The 19,134-nt window shown below is 34.2% G+C and overlaps 1 protein-coding gene across 1 annotated transcript in view; it reads left to right on the forward strand.

Moving 5' to 3' along the window:
- The window catches only part of LOC143225632 (spondin-1-like), a 62,635-nt gene that overhangs the window by 4,854 nt on the left and 38,647 nt on the right, over positions 1-19,134 (forward strand). Inside the window, exons 2-4 of the mRNA XM_076455404.1 lie at positions 11,310-11,443; positions 11,612-11,745; positions 12,517-12,590. Coding sequence (XP_076311519.1) covers positions 11,310-11,443; positions 11,612-11,745; positions 12,517-12,590 — 342 coding nt within the window. The remainder of the gene's footprint in view (positions 1-11,309; positions 11,444-11,611; positions 11,746-12,516; positions 12,591-19,134) is intronic.

Raw genomic sequence — 19,134 nt, forward strand, 5'->3', positions numbered from 1 at the left:
GAATGAGATACGGAACCACCGTTGTTAGAATTCTTGATAGCAGTATGTTTTTCTTTTCGGTATTGGTACCTTTCTATATTTATATTACACTTTCAATGTTTATTATATTAAGAAAAAATAGAAGCACAATTTCCTATCCTTTGTTACAAATGAGGTTTTATTTCACCCGTCAAACGGATGGGTGCTCCAGCTAGTGGAAAACAAATAATGTTATACACACCAAAAGGCAGCAGCTGAAATATTAAATATGCTTAAAGGCTTAGGAAAACAACATTAACACGAATTTGAGAGTCTGGTTTGGCACTCGTGTGTTTTAACAAATTATCCAGCCTAATCTGAAACAGCACTGACTCGTTTGCTTAAAGTATTTTATATTTATAAACATTTTTAATTTGCACTGGCTTCGTTCTACCATTACTGAGATGTATCTAATTATGAATTTTTGTCAAACACGTCTTGAGGATAAAGAAAAAAAAATCTTCCAGACTTAAACTTTAAGTACAAAGCTGCACGAACAATATTTATCTTAAAATATCTAGTCTTTAAGGAACGTGTGTTTTCTTTAATCATTGGGTCAAATTTTATCACTTCTTTTGAAAAAAAAAAAAGACTTACATTTGCTATCTTCCAATACTCTGATAATTGCACACTATTCAAGGACTGACGAAGAATAGTAGTAAGTGACTCACATATCTAATATTTAAGTTCTTTCAAGATCCTTGGGGAAATATTATTTGGCCCAGGAGTATTATCTTTTTTTATAGTTCCCAATTTTTTCTTAATCAGCTAAGAATTAATGCAGTCATCTTGTTTGATCTCGTTTCCAATTATCAACTGTTTAAGATGTAATAACACTGAAGAAAAACCAAAATTTAATGACTAAGCCATCCTATAAGGATCAGATGCTAGACTTACGATATCATCGCTCAAGTGTCCTGCCCACATTTTAACATTTTATTGATCCTTAGAGTACTTACATAAATTCTTACTTTTAGTTTTTGCATTTTCGACCAGCCTTTTCTCATATATCCTTTTTGATGCCCTAATTTCTTGTTTCACAAGTTTTCTTGATATTCTACACTCTTTTAAGCCTCATATCAGTCAAATTAAACGTATGATGTTTTTCTTTAATTTTATATCTTGAATTCTTTGTGAGCCAACTTTTTCATTCTATAAGATTGGCCCGGCTTTGGCTAGGTGGGTTAAGGTGTTCGACGCGTAATCCGAGGGTCGCGGGTTCGAATCCCCGTCGCACCAAACATGCTCGCCTTTTTAGCTGTGGGAGCATTATAATGTGACGGTAAAACAGTAGCTCAAGAGTTGGCGGTGGGTGGTGATGACTAGCTGCCTTCCCTCTAGTCTTACACTGCTAAATTAGTAACGGCTAGCGCACATAGCCCTCGTGTAGCCTCGCAAGAAATTCGAACCAAACCAAACTAACTAACTTATAACAAGGTTCCAAAATTCATGGACTGCCTGATATAATTCATAGCAGAAATTGAAAAATATGAAACGTTTCATTCCTAAACGTGGTGAGCAGCAAACCAAATAATATAATATACCACATGCATTTACAAAAAAGCCGCAGGTGTAGGCAAATACCTACACCATCAATCAAACTACTTCAACAGGTGTCGTATATTGCTTAGTTTTGAGACTGAACAAAATTTGTAATATCGAAGGTAAGAAGACGGAATAAAAACATAATTACAATTCATCTAGACAAAAGATGCTTATAACACTTGCTAAAGAAGAAAATAATGAAGGAAAACACCAACAATTTTTTTTACAGCAGATTCCAGTAAAAATAATGTGTGTTTTTCTTATAGAAAAGTAACATCGGGTTATCTGATGTGTCCACCGATGGGAATCAAACCACTGATTTTAACGTTGGAAAGCCATAGACTTATCGCTATCCTAGCAGAGAATTCCAGCAGAAATAGAAAACACAAAAGAAATAAGAATTGAGGAGTGTACTAGAGGTGGTGTACTCTGTAACACCAATCTATCAGCAACAACCCATCCTACCAGAGTATAAGACCAAACAATAAAAGGATATAAATCACGAACGAGGGAACGAAATCTTATAAGTTTACCTAACTGATAGTAAATTCAGTTAACCTATCTCAGAAGTGAGGAAAGCCTGAATATCCCATTAAATAATTTATATAGTTAGTGAAGACTATAGTAAATTAACAGCTCGAAAGTAAGATATACGCTATTTAGTAACTGATATAGAGTGATTACAAAAAGTAACCATCTAAAACAACGAACTGAATTTACTTATCACAACCTTACCGAAAGTACTTACTGACTTATGAATACATTCTCTCTTACATCTCAACTTCTTCACATAAACGCTGAACGAACATCACTTGAGTAAAAAAAAAAATACCTTAGCGACATTCATCTTCTTGGATGTTATTAATATGGATAGGTCATTTAACGGAATTAGGGATAACAATTGGAGCGTTTTGTTGTTGAAGTTTTCGTTGAATGGATGGAAAAATATTAATTATAATTTATAATATATAAAATATAACAAAAGAAAATAAATACCTAAAGAATAAAATTTACCCCCTCTCGTGGCACAACGGTATGTCTGCGGACTCACATTGTTACAATCCGATTTCGATACCTGTGGTGGACAGAGCACAGAAAGCTCGTTGTGCAACTTTGCGCCTAATTATTAAAAGAACAGTAAAAATTCTATATTTTTCACATTGCCCTTAAGTATCTTGTAACATATTATAAATCAGTTATGAATAAAACGACATTTAAGATATACTTATTGTTTTCTAATAGTCATAGATTAAGGATAATTTCTTATTGCATTTACAAATAACGTATTAGATAGACTTTTGATTGCCACAGGCACAGCCCAGATGATATATTATATTACTGCTTGTAAAAACCTCTGTGACAGAGAATCGTGACAGCCAAAAGATAAATCTTAAATTTATTTAAAACAATCCTGATTTGATTTCCTTAATATATTAAATAACGAGAATATAATAAAATTGTCTAATATCAAAAGCACTATTCATCGTATATGTTATACTTAATAAAATGATTTGTTTCGCCATCTTCTATGCCTCAGTAAAATTTCGCCTTTTTTGTAAATGTTCAGTAAGCTCGAAAGGCTGATAATTTCTTTTAACTCTGGAGAACTGGTGTTAGTTTGACTGCTAAAACATTTAAATTATATGTTATTTTCTGTATAAAAACATTTTTACTTCTTTATGCCCTGGACAGATGTGAAAAAAAAAATAAGATCGTTAAATTATAATCACTATTGATTGCTCCTAGAATCCCGAACTTACATGGTTCAACAAAATAGTTGTTTGAAATTTGGAATCTGTGATCCAGGAATAGCTACTGGAAGAAAGATAATTGTTTTATAACGTTCCATTTATAACGTATAAGTGCTAGAAAATATTAATTATATATTTTAAACTCAATTATCACATCTCAAAGTTCATAATCAGTTAGTTTCTAGAATTATTATTGGAAAAGGAGCATTTGTGATTTGCTACCTAATACCAACAGGAAATACTGAGTAAAAGGTAGAGTAAGAGCTTTTTTGTTAAAGATGTTAGGTGTTATCTAAAGGGTGCAAAGGGTACTTGCTTGCTTTACGTAGATTTTCAAAAGACTTTTAATAAGGTGTCACATAAAGAATTACCTAAGAAATAATATCAATTTGGGAACGAATAGTAAATTAGGTTGGAGGATGGTTGAATGATAAAAATCAGAAAGTTGTTATTCAAGAAGCCTATTCAGTCCGAACCTTCGATACCAATGAAGTGTCTCTGAGATCAGTGCTTGAATCTCTGCTTATTCTTATTTACATTATTGATATTGATGGAGGCAGCATTATTGCCTTTGTAAAATTTGTAGATGACATTAAACTTTGGACAACTTGTTTCTGTCTGATGATGTTGAAAGATTTGGATCATTTGCTTAGTTTCACAGATCTTTGATAGTAGACCTTTACTTGCAGCAAGTGCAAGATAATGCACTTGTTTATTTTAATTTTGATCTTACGTATAAATATACATTAGGATCAACTCAGTAGCATGACTGAAGTAAAGAATCGTAACATGGTGATGAATAAGTCACTGTGAAGTAGTAGAGTTGATAAAAGATTAAGGTGTATTTAGAGGTATATTAATTACAGTTCAAAAGAAAATACTCTAGTTAAATCTCACTTAGAATTCTGTGTACAGATTTAACCTCCTTATCTAAAGTCTAAGAAGAAATATTAAAAACATTTAGCTGGAGAACGACGTTTGTTGATTCAGTATATTAAACACTTCAAGTAAGAAACTTCAGTTAACACTAACAAAATTAAGAATAGAACACTTGTTTAAAATCCTGTCATGTGGCAACAAACAATAGTCCAAAAACTACTTTTTTTAGATGTAAGTAGGAAAACATGACCTCACATGTGTTTAGAGCCAAATTTTGATTAATAAATGATTGGAGGTGTGTTGCTTGGTCTGGGAAACCGTTTCACTTTCTTTCTAATGGCAGAAAAATATAGAAAAAACTACTACAATAGCCTGATATTACTTGTATTGTCCCAACAGTACAAACTGCACGAGACTGTAAATGTTGTGGGAAACATTGGAACATCTTTGTGGTAGGTATCAAATCCATTAATTTATTTGTAAGGGCGATAACATCTAGTTAGTACCTTGAATTTTAATACCATTCACAGATTTGAAAAGTAAAGTAGCGACATCTGTTGGTTTTTTAATTAGCGTAATCATCAGGTCCCAATCCTAATAATAATTTTAAAACCAACAAATCTTACAATGCATGTGTTACAATAATGGAAAACCTAAATAGTCAAAAGAACTATTTTACTTTGAAATAACTCGAAACAGTATTTCTCGATTGAATGAGTAGTGTTGTAAAAAACTGATTAAAATTAATTACAATGGATTACCTCTACTTTACTTACCACTGGTATCGAAACCCGATTTCTAGTTGCGTAAAAACATTGTGCATTGGGAGGAATTGTTAGAGAATAAGTGAGAGTGTCTATGATTTCCATTATGAAGGTAAGTACAAGAAGTGAATAACTGTATGATTTACAATCTTTATCGAGTCTTTAATTTAGTAATAACAAGATCCAGACATTTGAAACAACAAAAGAAAGACGCCACCTTATGTTCGTGCTAATTTTATTTGTTTGCTTCGTATATTCGCGCAAATATATACAAGGACTACTTGTGTGAAGGGTCTCTAATTTTGAACTGAAAGAGTAAAAAATAACTAATTGAGACAACAGCACCCATAATCACCTTTTGGGCTAATCTGATCAGATATTTGGGTTTGACCGTCACTTTAAAACGTACCCACAACTAAGAAGTGCAAATCGTTTTTAATATTTTTTTACGGCAACGTTTACCAACGGACTCTTGGATGTATAGTCTGGTGCACCTGCTGAATTTTTTGGATAAGAGAATGTTGGTTGTTTGGTTTTGACAGATGTTGAAGTGTACTTTGAAGTGCAATATTGTTTACTTAAAAGTTAATTTATTATATAGCGTGGGGAGTAATGAAATTATTGACAGAAACTTAAATGTTAGGAGAAAGAAGTAGAGCGAAAAAATTGGTAAAAATAAATGAAAATTTTATCAGTCATAAATTTACTTTTTACCGTTTTACTTGTAATGATACTGTCTGCCAAGGATGGGTTTTCATCAAGACTAGATATGCTAAGGAATAAAAATTCAATATTGATTTTTAAATTTTACTTATAGAAAATATTGAGTTATTTTTTCATGAAACAGCCATAGGAGATTCATTTTAACTGTTTTTCATTATCTTCAGGTTATCTGCTACTTTACTTTGTATTTTTTCACTGGTTGATTGGTTGTTTGACGTTCATTGGTGGAAAGCTATTAGGCTGTCCGCGCCAAATAACCGGTAAAAAAGAAATAAAAGTAAAATCTTTTTAAAATAAAAAAATGAATTAATGTAAAACTAAATAAACTTTAAACAGCTGATAAAAACTTAAATAGAGTTAAAAAGGCAAATGGCCTTCAAAAATTTAAAAACGTTAGTAATATGGACAGTGTCACTATATACTATGTAACACAAATTTTGATCCTGGATAGTATGTGTTATTTCTTGATTGCTTATGTTGTAAAAGTAAGAAAATGGCCATTATTCCCTTCAAACTTTGCTTTTGTGACCTGGATAATGAAATTTAGAAATTAACCTATTTTATATGTAAAAACGGGCAAATCTGCACATTTTTATTCACATAAGATCTGAATAAAACAACATATGAATCAAGATTTACATGTATTTATATTAAAGTTATACAAAAATGTTTAGAAGTGAGTAGTTTTTCGAGATTTGCGACTGTAATGTAAATCACTTTCACGTATCAGCCCCCAAATATAGTCTCCCATCATGTTTTCGTTATACGCTCCTTGAATTTATCAAGATGAGCGTCAAGGATATGGACTTTTAGGGACGTCCTGCAGTCCATTTTGCCATAGTTCTTCACCGGAGCCTCAATCAGTTCCACATAATTTTTGGCCTTGTGATTACCGAAGAAGCCCTAAACCACTGCGACAAGCTACCCCAAGCTTTTTTCTTCCTTTCTACTGAGCTTCTTGAAGAATTCTGTGCACTCCAAGATCTTCTTTATTTGTGGTCCAACGAAGACACCAGCTTTGACCTTTGTCTCAGACAACTTAGGGAAGAAGTCTCGAAGGTACTTGAAGACTGCAGACTCTTTATCAAGAGCTGTGACAAATTGTTTCATAAGACCCAATTTTATGTGCAATGATGGGAACAACACCTTCTGGAGGTCCACTAGTGGCTCACACTTGACATTGTGCCTCCCCACAGAGAACTCGGTTCGTTGTGACCGGTGCTTCATGTTGTAGTGTGCTGCAGTGTCCCTGCTGTCCCAAAGGCATAGATAACAGGGAAACTTGGTAAAGCCTTCTTGGAGACCCATCAGGAATGCCACAATTTTGAAGTCTCTGATAACCTCCCAGCCATACTCATCATACTTCAAGGCTTCTAGCAAGGTCTTGACGCTGTTGTATTCCTCTTTGAGGTGCATCAAAATATATTTAATTTTTAAAAGGTCTAATATTTGCATAATGTAAAATCTTACTATTCAAGTAAGAAAAATTGTCCGTCTTACCTTCTAGAGTTTTTGCAGTGCTTGCAGGTAAAATGAGGTGCCCAGGGTTTGTCTTGTTCCCCGACAGGCATGCCGAAATATGCCTTTTAGGCTTCACACATTTTAGTAGATGCTGTCATAGAGTACGTTTTCGCTTTTGTCTTGCGTCTGGAGAATGCTTGCAGCTTCTTGATGTCATCTCTGATAAAATCAGATAGGTCTATTCGTTCGCTTAGTCAGCTAAAACTAAGCTGAAGTGGTGAGTGGTGAGTCCTTGTATATATGTTATTATGGAAAGTTCTAGAATATTATTGTAAGTTCTACAACATTCTAGAAAGTTTTTGTAACTTTCGAGAATATTCTCTATCAGCTACTCAGCACTGAATCTACCTGGAATGTTCTGGAAAATGGATAAATTTGAAAATTTCATTACCCAGGTCACGAAAGCAAAGTTTGAAGACACAAACAGGTTTTTTCCATTTACTTTAAGCATAAGAAATTGGGAAATAACACTTTCTGCCCAGGAACAAAAAAAAGTAAAAATTTTATTACATGAGGGGTGAACCTATGTTTAAAAAATGTCTAAAATATTGCCGTTTCTCACAGTCGTAATGATGGCACGACAGTAAAATGTGGGCTATTGTGACTTATGTGCCACACAGACAAACACATTGGTGCATCATTTCCACATAAAAAACAATGAGTTAAAAACTGGAATCATTGTCCATGTATGTAACAGGTATGGAAGTGATAGCGCCAGAACAGACCGACTTAGCTGCAATGTCAGCGAGCTCGTTCCCACGAATAACAACGTGGCCTGGCCTCTAGAGAAACTGGATAGAAGTAGATGATAAAGAAAAATGGGATAATCGTTTTTGAGTATCGACGGCGAGAACAGGGTGAGAACTAACGTAAAGCGATTCCAGGACCAGTAAAGAGCTAAATGAGTCAGTGTCAATAGCACAGTTCATGTATTGAATAGCTTCTGCGTGATCCAAGGTAAGAGAGATGGGGTACAAGTCGGCAGTGAACAGAGAAATTGTAGAGGAGATTCCGTGTGCAACCACCAAACTATAACAAACCATTTCAGAGCCCACAGCGTCACCTGATTTTAAACCATCTGTATAAATGGGAATGTCGAAACCCACACTGGGTGATAAGCGAGAGGAGGTTGTTTGATCCGAGAAACCAAATAAGACGAGCATTAAATATCTAAGATTTTACGAAAACAGCTCGTCAAAGTAATTGGACTATAGTGTAAAGGAATCTTGGCATCCTTCCCACGCTTAGAAAAAGGTAGGACAATAGCCTGGTGCCAAGCATCAGGAAATGCATTCTTCTACCAGATCTGATTAAAAACAACCAGAAGAATAGCAAGAAACAGGAAAGAGATGGTGCAGCATCTCGTGGCGTATATCATCAAGTGAAGACGATGTACTCCCAGACAGATGAAGAGCAAGCTTGAGTTCCACCAACGTAAAGGAGCAATTATAATCATTGAGACGATTGGCTCGAAAAGAAAAATGCGATTGCTTTGCACGAGTCTTGATGACTAAAAAGGTGGGAGATGAAGGAGAAATGCTAGATATCCGGCAAAAGCTATTGCTGAGAGTACTAGCAATGTTCTGGGCATCAGCAACGTCCTGGTCATTGGAAAGCAAGATCGAAAGGAAGACAGAAGTGTACTGCCCATTGACCTTTCAAATATGACTTTGGAACTGGTGGTAGAAGAGATGCTCGTTGTGAATTTAATCCAAGAGTCCTTCTGCCTTTAATGTCTTACCTGTGATGCAGTTTGAAATGTGATGTACGTACGAAAGGTATCCCAGGCCCGTTTATGAGCCTTCCGTGCCATGTGGCAGGCAGTATTCCACCACGAACGAGGATACCGTGGAAAACGTATAGATGTTTAAGGTATAGATTGAGCAGCTGCATGGACGACACAGTCAGTTACTGCTGCCACACAGTCGTTTATTGGACTTACAGACGACGGCAGGATGAAGTTCTGAGAGAGCACTGAAAAAAGGCCAACTGGACTGGTTCAGCTTACATTAGGGCACGCAGATCGTGTGGCATGAACCACGGCCAGTATCTCTCAAAATGATAGGAAAATGATCACTGTCCATGGGTCACTGTCAATTCACCCCCAATAAAACGAAGGAAAAAGTGAAGAGGAGTGGAAGAGAGATTAATAGCAATAAAAGACTGACTAGGTCCATGAAAATAAGCTTAAACACTAGTATTGAAAAGAGAAAGGTTGTAATCCAAGAGGATACTTTTAATGGAGCGACCACTCTAGTCAATATCGGTACCTTCTTAGAGGGCATTATGTCCATTAAAGTCCCCCAGAATTATAAAGGGAGACGGCAACTTTTCAATGTGAGCATCATGGTACGATAGATCATAGGTCTTTCCAGGAGACAGGTAGAGAGAACAGACAATGATGGTACGACCCAAGGAAATACAAATGGCTACGGTCTCCAAGGATGTATCAAGTGGCAAAAATAGAGTGGGCATGTACTGCTCAACCAGCAGTACCACACCTCTATACACTCATCCATCACACAAACTGGCATTGCGGTATTAAAAAATTCCGAAATGTGACTATACTGGCAGGTTTCAAAAACGTTTCCTATGAAAAAACACACAAAGCGCGATAAGAATCTATCAGTGCCCTGATGTCAGTTAAATTAGAACGGAAATCTTAACAATTCCACTGTATCAATTTGGTCATTTTTATTTATGTGTAGGAAAGTTGGGCAGAGAGCCATTCTGTTTTCGACCACGTCTTTGCTCTTTAAACTCTTTAGCAGAAAGAGGTCTTTTGGGTAAGTCTATGTCGTTGCAAGAAAATTCCAGCGACTGAGGGTGTTAATGAACAATCATTCCACATCTTGGGGCCAGAGAAGAAGATGCGCCGAGGAAACACCCGAACCTGGAACCAGCTGGAGAGCTGCTGGAACGAATTGTAGGGAAAGAAATGGGTGTTGACTCGCCAACTTTTTTAACCACAGAGGGCAAAAGAGTTTTCACGTGGTTTGGAAACGACTCTGTCAGAGGCACGGAGAGATCTGTAAGCACTCCTACTGTAGCAGTGAAGCAGAGTTCAGCAGTATAGGTACGAGATGGAGTGGTGGACAGTAACTTTCGATCTTCAAGGTAAAAAAATGTTGTAAAACGTTTTCAAACGTTATACCTCTTTTTCTTCCACCCATCTAGAGCATAAACGAAAGTAATATGAGTGACAGCCATTACAATCAATACAGTGAGGGCCCATTTTGTACTCGTAGGTATCATGGTCCTTGCCACCACAACGAACACACGTCAAGGAACCACGGCATGATGTCTTTGGGTGACCAAACCACCGACATTGGAAATATCTGAGAGAGTTCAGAATATATGGCTGTACCTTGCAATTTAGATAAGTTGCCTTGATGGTGGTAGATGGACGTGGTGATGTAAATGTCAAAATTAGGAGATTGATAAACCTCACTTCAGAATTTCCTTGGTTAGAAAAACCAGTGAGGATATACTCCAACGTTCAAAAGTTACTTAAAGTCACTCCATACGAATCAGGATCTTTGTATTAATACTAATAATACAATAAATTAAATTCACAAATGATTTACACTATTCAAATAAAACAAAGGCTTTATGTACTTACACTAACAAAATGTTCATTGTCTAATATTGAACAAATACTTTCAGTATGTATCACAACTTGGTACCTTCGTAATCACAGTATCACAAACGACGTTTATCTAATCTAATAAAACTTTCTGTATGCACGCGTATAATATTTGTATCTGTACTTGTTTGTGATTTCATTCGCATCATATCTAATTAAAAATGATTGTAAAAATTATTCTACTGGGATGACATATTAACTACTCCTCAGATTTGGTATATTTAAATATTTTATGCTTTCCTTATATTTCAACATAATTTCATTACTATTTTAATGAAAGAAATTATGTTAGTTGGAAGTATTATATCTTTATGAAATACAAATTAATGTTTTAGTATGCTCTTAACAATGGTTCCAAACTGTAGTTCTCTTTAATCTTGCTGTAAGACAATTTCTTAAGATCTGAGTTCCGTGGACTATGAAGTTACAAGTTACTTGATTATAATGTTTTTTGATTCACAGTTTCCATCCAAGGAAGGAAAAATCAACACAGAATCCAAACGTTTATTGGTTTTATGTTAGTGGTTGAGCCATCTAGCAAAGTAAACGACTTAGACATCAGCAGCAGATCATCTCCAAACGTTGGCATGTTTCAGGTATTTATCTATCTCGTTTTGTTACATTTGGAAACTTCCGATGGAAACTTAGATATTACTTTAATCAAACGTCAACTACTAAGCAGCTAAATGAAAGCTAAAATTTTGACTTCGAATTCCTCAGAATATTGTTAAAATTTAAAAATGTTTTCTCATTTTTCTCCTTAGCTTTTTGGAGATGCTCTTTCCAAATTCTCTGAAGAATGTCCTCATGCTGTCCTCCAGACATCAAACATCCCAAAGTCAGAGATACAAGTGATGTGGACTGCTCCTCCTCCATTATCTGGTTGTGTCGTGTTCAAGTAAGTCCAGGTTTAGCATATCGCTGGCCCAAAGTGACACAATTGATAAAGTGTCGGATTGAGGATTTAAGGCTTGCTCCGTATATTAGGAATATGGGTGCAGTATAAGAGTTACGTTGATTAGTTGTCTTTTCTTTGTCTATCACGTCAAAGTTATGGATGGCAAACAGCACTCGAGTAACTCCACGCAAGATGAACAAAGAAATGAGAGTGTTACACTAGCTATTCGGATCTTATGACGATTAAACTTGAAAGCTTTATTATTCTCTAACGTTTATCGTTCTGAAGTTTGACTGATTAAAATCGTATATGGAACAATAAGCTTTGCTGCAAATATTCATATGTTGTGCTATGTTTTCAAGTTTGACGCTTCTTGTCGAAAATTACATATACAATCTGGTGTGAAAGTTATTTTTTATTATTTCCTAATAGTTTCGCACTTTTACTTATAAGTGAAAAGACCAACATATGTTGATATATAACGTTTAATGAGAAACATATTTACACCGAGTTATAGAGGTTCGCTATAACTTGACTAAAGTTCTTTCTGTTTATGTATTGTTTGGTAAATACTTTTCATTAAAGCGTATTAGTACAGCTGCTTTTCATTTAGTGTATTCTTACTAACACTAAAAGTGAAGCCTTCCTTTTACAACATACTCATTATGTTTTAAATACTCAAATACATTATTATAAAGCAAAGTCAGCCAGAAGTTCCTGGCTATTGCTATGTTTTGTTTCATCTTGTTATAAAAACACTATTTCTTACAGGGCAATGGTTATAGAAATTAGAGAATTATGGTACATGGATGACGGAGGCTTGACTAAAGAACTATGTGAGGAAGGTAAGGTTATTGCTACTTTCCAGTTGTTCCACGATAAAACTAACGGGTTTTAACGGGTTAACTTGTTTGTATCATGGGATAAAAATAGAAACTAATAAAATGTTAGGGAAAAAACATGTTTTTAAAACTCACACAAGCCTTTTATCGGTTGAACGTAGTAAGACTTTAATTTTGTTCACAACGTTTCATTAGGTTTATCCTGCATCATCTTCTACCTCACCTGATGATGCCAGGTAAACTGGGTGAACAAAATGAGTAACAGTTTTACACCGTACAACCGACAAAAAAAACTGTGTGAAAGACAGAAACTGTTTGAAGAATGTTGCTTAGAATGAAATACAATTTACAGCGGACATTGAACTTTAAATTTGTCGCTCGTATTTAGACCCATGAGAAACAAAAGCGCTTTAAAAGATGATAAAGTATTTTTTATAACCTATAAAAAAGAATGTTATCAGAAAGTTGTTTATACTTACCTTTTGAAATAACTATCAACAGGTACTTAAAATTCACAGATGGAGAGAGAAAGCGGATATTTCATAGCTTGAAACATGGTTCTGTTACCCTTGTGGAGTCTGATAGTGACTTTCGATTATTTAAGTTGTCCGTGTTTGTATAAGACATAGCGCCTTCTTAAATGCTTATAGATACAGTTTATAGTATGTTCACTAACTTTTTCTTTTTAGTGTACTTATTTATATTATTTTTAACTATAGTTTTAATATTATGACAATTTGTTAGATGATTAGGTTTTGAAAAAGTATGTTATATTTTAGCTAGATGAAAACGAGTTTTTACTATATTATTTACCATAAACTATATGGGTAAAAATAACATATGTCTTAGCTATTCATCTTACATCTTAAGCTAACCTAAATTTCAATATGGATTGATTGTAAATGGGTTTTCATTGGTCATCTGGTGCTGTTAGCAACATAAAATAGGTGATGCTGGATAGGTAAACAACTAGTTTTTAAGTTTGGTAGGTACAATAACATATACTAAAGACAATTTCTTTAACAGTATTGGTTTAAATGGTCACGTATATGATATATGTCTATTAATTTTAATTTGTTTATTGTACTTTAACTATTAGCTTAGTACATGAATTTCTGAACTTACGGCCGAAAATATTGCTAACAGTGATGTTACCTATCTTATGAATTGAATCGTTATAAGATGTTGTTTTATAGCGTTGCATATTCCTAATTAGACCGAAATATTAAATAACCTACATTACTTACTAAATTAACTATTAGTTCTGAATTATGCACCAACTTAAGCGTGTTAAGGCGTGCGACTCGCAATCTGAGGGTTGCGGGTTCGCATCCCCGTCGCGCCAAACATGCTCGCCATTTCAGCCGTGGGGGCGTTATAATATGACAGTCAATCCCACTATTCGTTGGTAAAAGATTAGCCCAAGAGTTGGCGGTGGGTGGTGATGACTAGCTACCTTCCCTCTAGTCTTACACTACTAAATTAGGGGCGGCTAGCACAGATAGCCCTCGAGTAGCTTTGTGCAAAATAAAAAAACAAACAAACAAGATAGATCACAGAACTATAAAAGCAGAAATCTTATGACTAGCTGAGCATTAGCTAACACTTCACGGTGTTAGTGAAGTGCATAACTCTTCGAAGAGTTGTGTGTATCTACATGGTGGAAGCCTTTTGAAAACATTATGTCTCTTTTACTAAAACACATATTATCATTTATAAACTGTGCGTTAGGTAATTTAAAAATTAACATAAACCTGTCACAATTACACAACACGTGATGACCTTTACACTAATATACCACAGTTAATAGAAGATGAAAAGCACTAAATTGCGAGTCTTCACTGACGAAGTGAAATTTATTCAGCTTTTGTTTGTTTTTTGGAATTTCGCACAAAACTACTCGAGGGCTATCTATGCTAGCCGTCCCTAATTTTGCAATGTAAGACTAGTGGGAAGGCAGCTAGTCATCACCACCCACGGCCACCTCTTGGGCTACTCTTTTACCAACGAATAGTGGGATTGACCGTAACATTATACGCCCCCACGGCTGGGATGGCGAGCATATTTAGCGAGACGCGGGCGCGAACCCGCGAATTACGAGTCGCACGCCTTACGCGCTTGGCCATGCCAGGCCAGTTATTCAGCTCTAATAAAATTAGCAAAGTGAAGACTAATTACTACAATCATGTGTTGGTATGCACTAATTACTCTTACAAGTACGTAAGGATATCTCATTGAAATACCCATATATTTTCAATTATACATTATTATTTGAAATACAACACTTACCGCATTTGTTTTTTCTTATTAAATCCAAGCTAACGTACAAGCTAAATATGTTGATATGTATATAATCTTATACTTTACTTTTCAATTTTTTTTTCTACAGCAAAGTACAATAATTTGGCTGAATGACTATTATAATTAAAGTTATAAACAAATGAGTAGACTCTTTAATAACAGATTGTTGGGAGAAATGGGTGTGACGACCTATATGAGTAATCTTTGCTACAAGTAAAAATGTAGAAGAATAGTTCAACATTCAGTATCTATTCAACAGATGGCGTATATACAAGGTTTATGGTAATAATCTGTATGTCCAAATACATACGTAGGGTTTTAACTCTTGTGTTTCGATGCAGTGAATTATAGGTATTGATTGTAGAGATCTTTTTCATAATGACGAGAAACCCACTTGAAGTAAAAATGTATTCTCAAGACAGCTGGTATGGGTATTAAAACTTTAATTAAAATAAGGTACAGAACAACGTTTCGATACACTTCGTCCATCTTGAAACTGCAGATGACCTGAAATTTTTTTTATTGTGTGAATATGAGAAGTGAAACGATAAACCGTTTCTTTCCGTTGAGAAATAAGAAACTTGGAACACTTATAGGCTAAGATGTATAGACACTAGCGATTTAACATTTTGACACGATTACTTGGACAAAATCAATGTTTTTCAAATGTTTTTATGTTAGCACCTAAACAGTTACTGTTTAACTCCAATGTTCAGAAACTGTATTTTTACTGTTTAAATGAACAACTAAAGAATTATTGTTCTGTGAAACTGTTACTGCAAAAAGTAAACAGTTAATGAAATTTAGGTGAGTGGACGGCAACTGCCTTTTGTAAAAACACAAGTACAGAGGACAACGTTTCGAATGTTTTTCGCCTTTCGTCTTCAGGTTACCTGTACACTGTTTTAGTAGCTTTACAAATAAGTATTATGATAGTTAAGTCAATTATGCATTATAACACATAACGCTTTTCAACACATAACTTTAAGAATTAACGAGCTTAATGTTTTGTATTATTTTATTATGTTGACATTAAGATATTTACTATTCTAACATGATTTAATCTGAACGTTTAAATACTGTTTTAAAATTATTGAATGGGACGCTGTCTTATAGATGGAGATAGAGGTTCCAGACATTGTGTTCTGATTGGCTGCATCAGAGAATGGGAAGGTGGTAGAAATAATGTCGTCAGAGACCTACGAAGTATCTTGTTTATTTGTTGTGAAATTAAGCACAAAGCTACACAATGGGCTATCTGTGCTCTACCTACCGCGAGTATCGAAACCCGGTTTCTAGCAATCATAGCGCTGTACAACTTGGAGAGGAGTCCACAAATTAGCATCAGCGGACATGTTATTAGGGGTAGGTTACTAACCTCCATGAGACTTGATAGACTGAAGTTGTCATGACATTTGACGAAGGAAGTTGTCTGCTACCAAAAAGTGTGTTACTAGGAAATGTCACGTGACATCACAGATAGAGTGTTACTCGAAAGAGATGATGTTGTTAGGAGTCATAGTTCCATGCAATAATCTAATATACAATATAATTTTACTGTTTCATTAGTTTGGCTTTAGGAATTAAATATATACTTGTACTATTCCTTTATCCACACAACTATGATTTTTATTGTGCATAATAATAAATAAGGTCTTGACAAAATATTTCCTTTTACGCATGTTGACACTTACTTTACAGTTTTCACTTACATATACAGGGTGTTCGGAAAGTCACTGTGTAGTTTTGTAATCATATTTTATTCAGACTATTTCAAGCCAGCAACTGATAGCGGTGTTTAGAAACAAAATAAGAAGGATCCAGGCCTGTATTGATGCCAACGGAGGTCACTTTCAACATTGTTTATAATTGTTATTCATATTTACTTCCTGTATTCTATATTGAAACATGTCTGTTAATAAATATATAAGTGTACAGTGACTTTACAAAGGACGACAGTGCTTCTATAGGCAAATGATGTTATTATTACAAGGTCTTACTAAGATTCTATAGTCGAATGGTCTTATTAGGTTTATTGTGTGTGTTTTACAAAGGTGGATGGTGTTTCTATAGCCATACAATTTTAGTTTAATTGTATAGAATTGCATACAAGTTACAGCTTGTACCAACTTATGTTTACAGTTTTTATTTACATATTTAACTGTATTACATGTGTCCCTATAGAAGAATAATTTTGCTAACATATGTAATATATAGCTGGAAATGTTTATATCTAATATATTCTTTTCATAAATATTGCACAAGACAGTCAGTATAGCGGATAGGTTTATTTTTAAGTATCTATTTCGCATACTGATCATAGTTTTCACAAGACACACATTTAGCATTAATTGAAATTTTGTAAGCCAAACGCTATGGTTAATTCATTTCAAGTAACTAATATACTGTATAATATGTATACGTTCAGAAAATGATACTTACTTAAATATTCAAATAATGTACAATAATTTCCATTTTTATCCTTATAAGTTGATTTGTTCCACTAGTTTAGTTTCAAAGGACCTATGTAAATAACTTTGTTTAACTATTATTATTATTATAGACATTTATATTCTTAAATTTCTGTAAATATTTTAATTTGTAACATCAAATGAGCTACTACGAATAGATATTATTCTTGCTTCCATCTGAGATTATTAACATTGAATGTAACTGATGACAAGGTCAACAAAAATACAATAATCAAATGGTGTGGATACTTGAACCTTACTGAACATTTGGTCTGACTCGTCACAGTTGACGGTATATTGATCTTTTACTAAGAGAGAAGGCTTATAAATTTCAAAGTTTAATATGGAAAAAAATGTTATGAAAATAACAGTTGAACAAGTGAATTATAATACAGTGTAGATTTCATTATTTATGATTATATATTTATTAGTAGATATAAATCTCACACATATATTCACATCATTCATATTATTGAATATAGACTGTTCAAACTTCTCAGAATAATATATTTTCTTCATAAATCCGAAAGCAATGCATTATAAGTTTAATGTTCACCATATTTTGAAAAAAAAATTGATGTTCAGTATTTGTGTATCATTGACATTAAATGTCAGTAAACATAGTTTAGTAGTTCTACCACTTTACAAAATACTTAGTGTGTATTTATGACGTTATATCTGTAATATTTAATGGGCCATATTAAACATGTGCATTTCAGTTAGCGCACAATTCTTGTATACTTTCTATTCAATTATTCTCCATTTACTGATTATTTACATTTCTAAAAAAATGTGTTTAACCATCTAATACAAGTCTCCATATGTAAGCAAAATCTCAAGCTCTAAGTAAGACTGTTATCACGCATACTACAGCATTTACTCACAAAACTTCAAAATTACAAGAACTGACACACAATCCAAAACAGAAATCCACCGAAAAATCACCCATACTGGACTATACATTCCTTGGGACTCAGCACATGAAACAAAACAAAAACTCAACATACTAAGAAACCAAATAAACACAGCCATAAAACTATGCTCACCAGATAAAATTAACGATGAATTAGACAAAATAAAACAATACTCCATCAACATCAATAAGTTTCCTCCACAAACCGTAGAAAACATTATACGCACACACCTAGACAAAAAGCAAAATCAACCAACTAAAGTAAATACAGCTCACGAATAAAAAAACCACGAAACCATATACTGCTGTATACCATATATTCCTGACATCAGCAAACAAATAACCAACATTTGGCAAAAATTAGTAACAAAATATGACATTCCAGTTAATACCAAATTTATTCAAAAAACCAGGCACAAAACTGAGGTCTATACTATGTAAAAACTACACTGACAAACACCACACCAACATTATTTATAGAATACAATGTGATAACTGCCACGACTTCTATATTGGAGAAACAAGTAGAAAAATGGAAACCAGGTTCAAAGAACATAAAAAGTCACCTTCACACGTTTTCGAACACTGCAAGTCAAATAAACACAACATAACCATAGAAAACACTCAAATACTAAATAAAGAAACAAACATAAACAAACGCAAAATTAAAGAAGCCTTACTTATACAACAACTTAAACCCAAAATAAACCAATATAAAGGAACGCCTTTATACCTATATTAATATAATAAAATAAATAAAATTATATATTCAAACATCTAATACCGCCCTCTACATTTCGACACACAGTTACACAACCCCTTTCAAATATGTGGTCAGCTTCCGGTCAGTTACCTCTTTCTT

This window comes from Tachypleus tridentatus, chromosome 9, assembly GCF_004210375.1.
Source record: "Tachypleus tridentatus isolate NWPU-2018 chromosome 9, ASM421037v1, whole genome shotgun sequence".
Classification (NCBI taxonomy): Eukaryota; Metazoa; Arthropoda; class Merostomata; order Xiphosura; family Limulidae; genus Tachypleus; species Tachypleus tridentatus.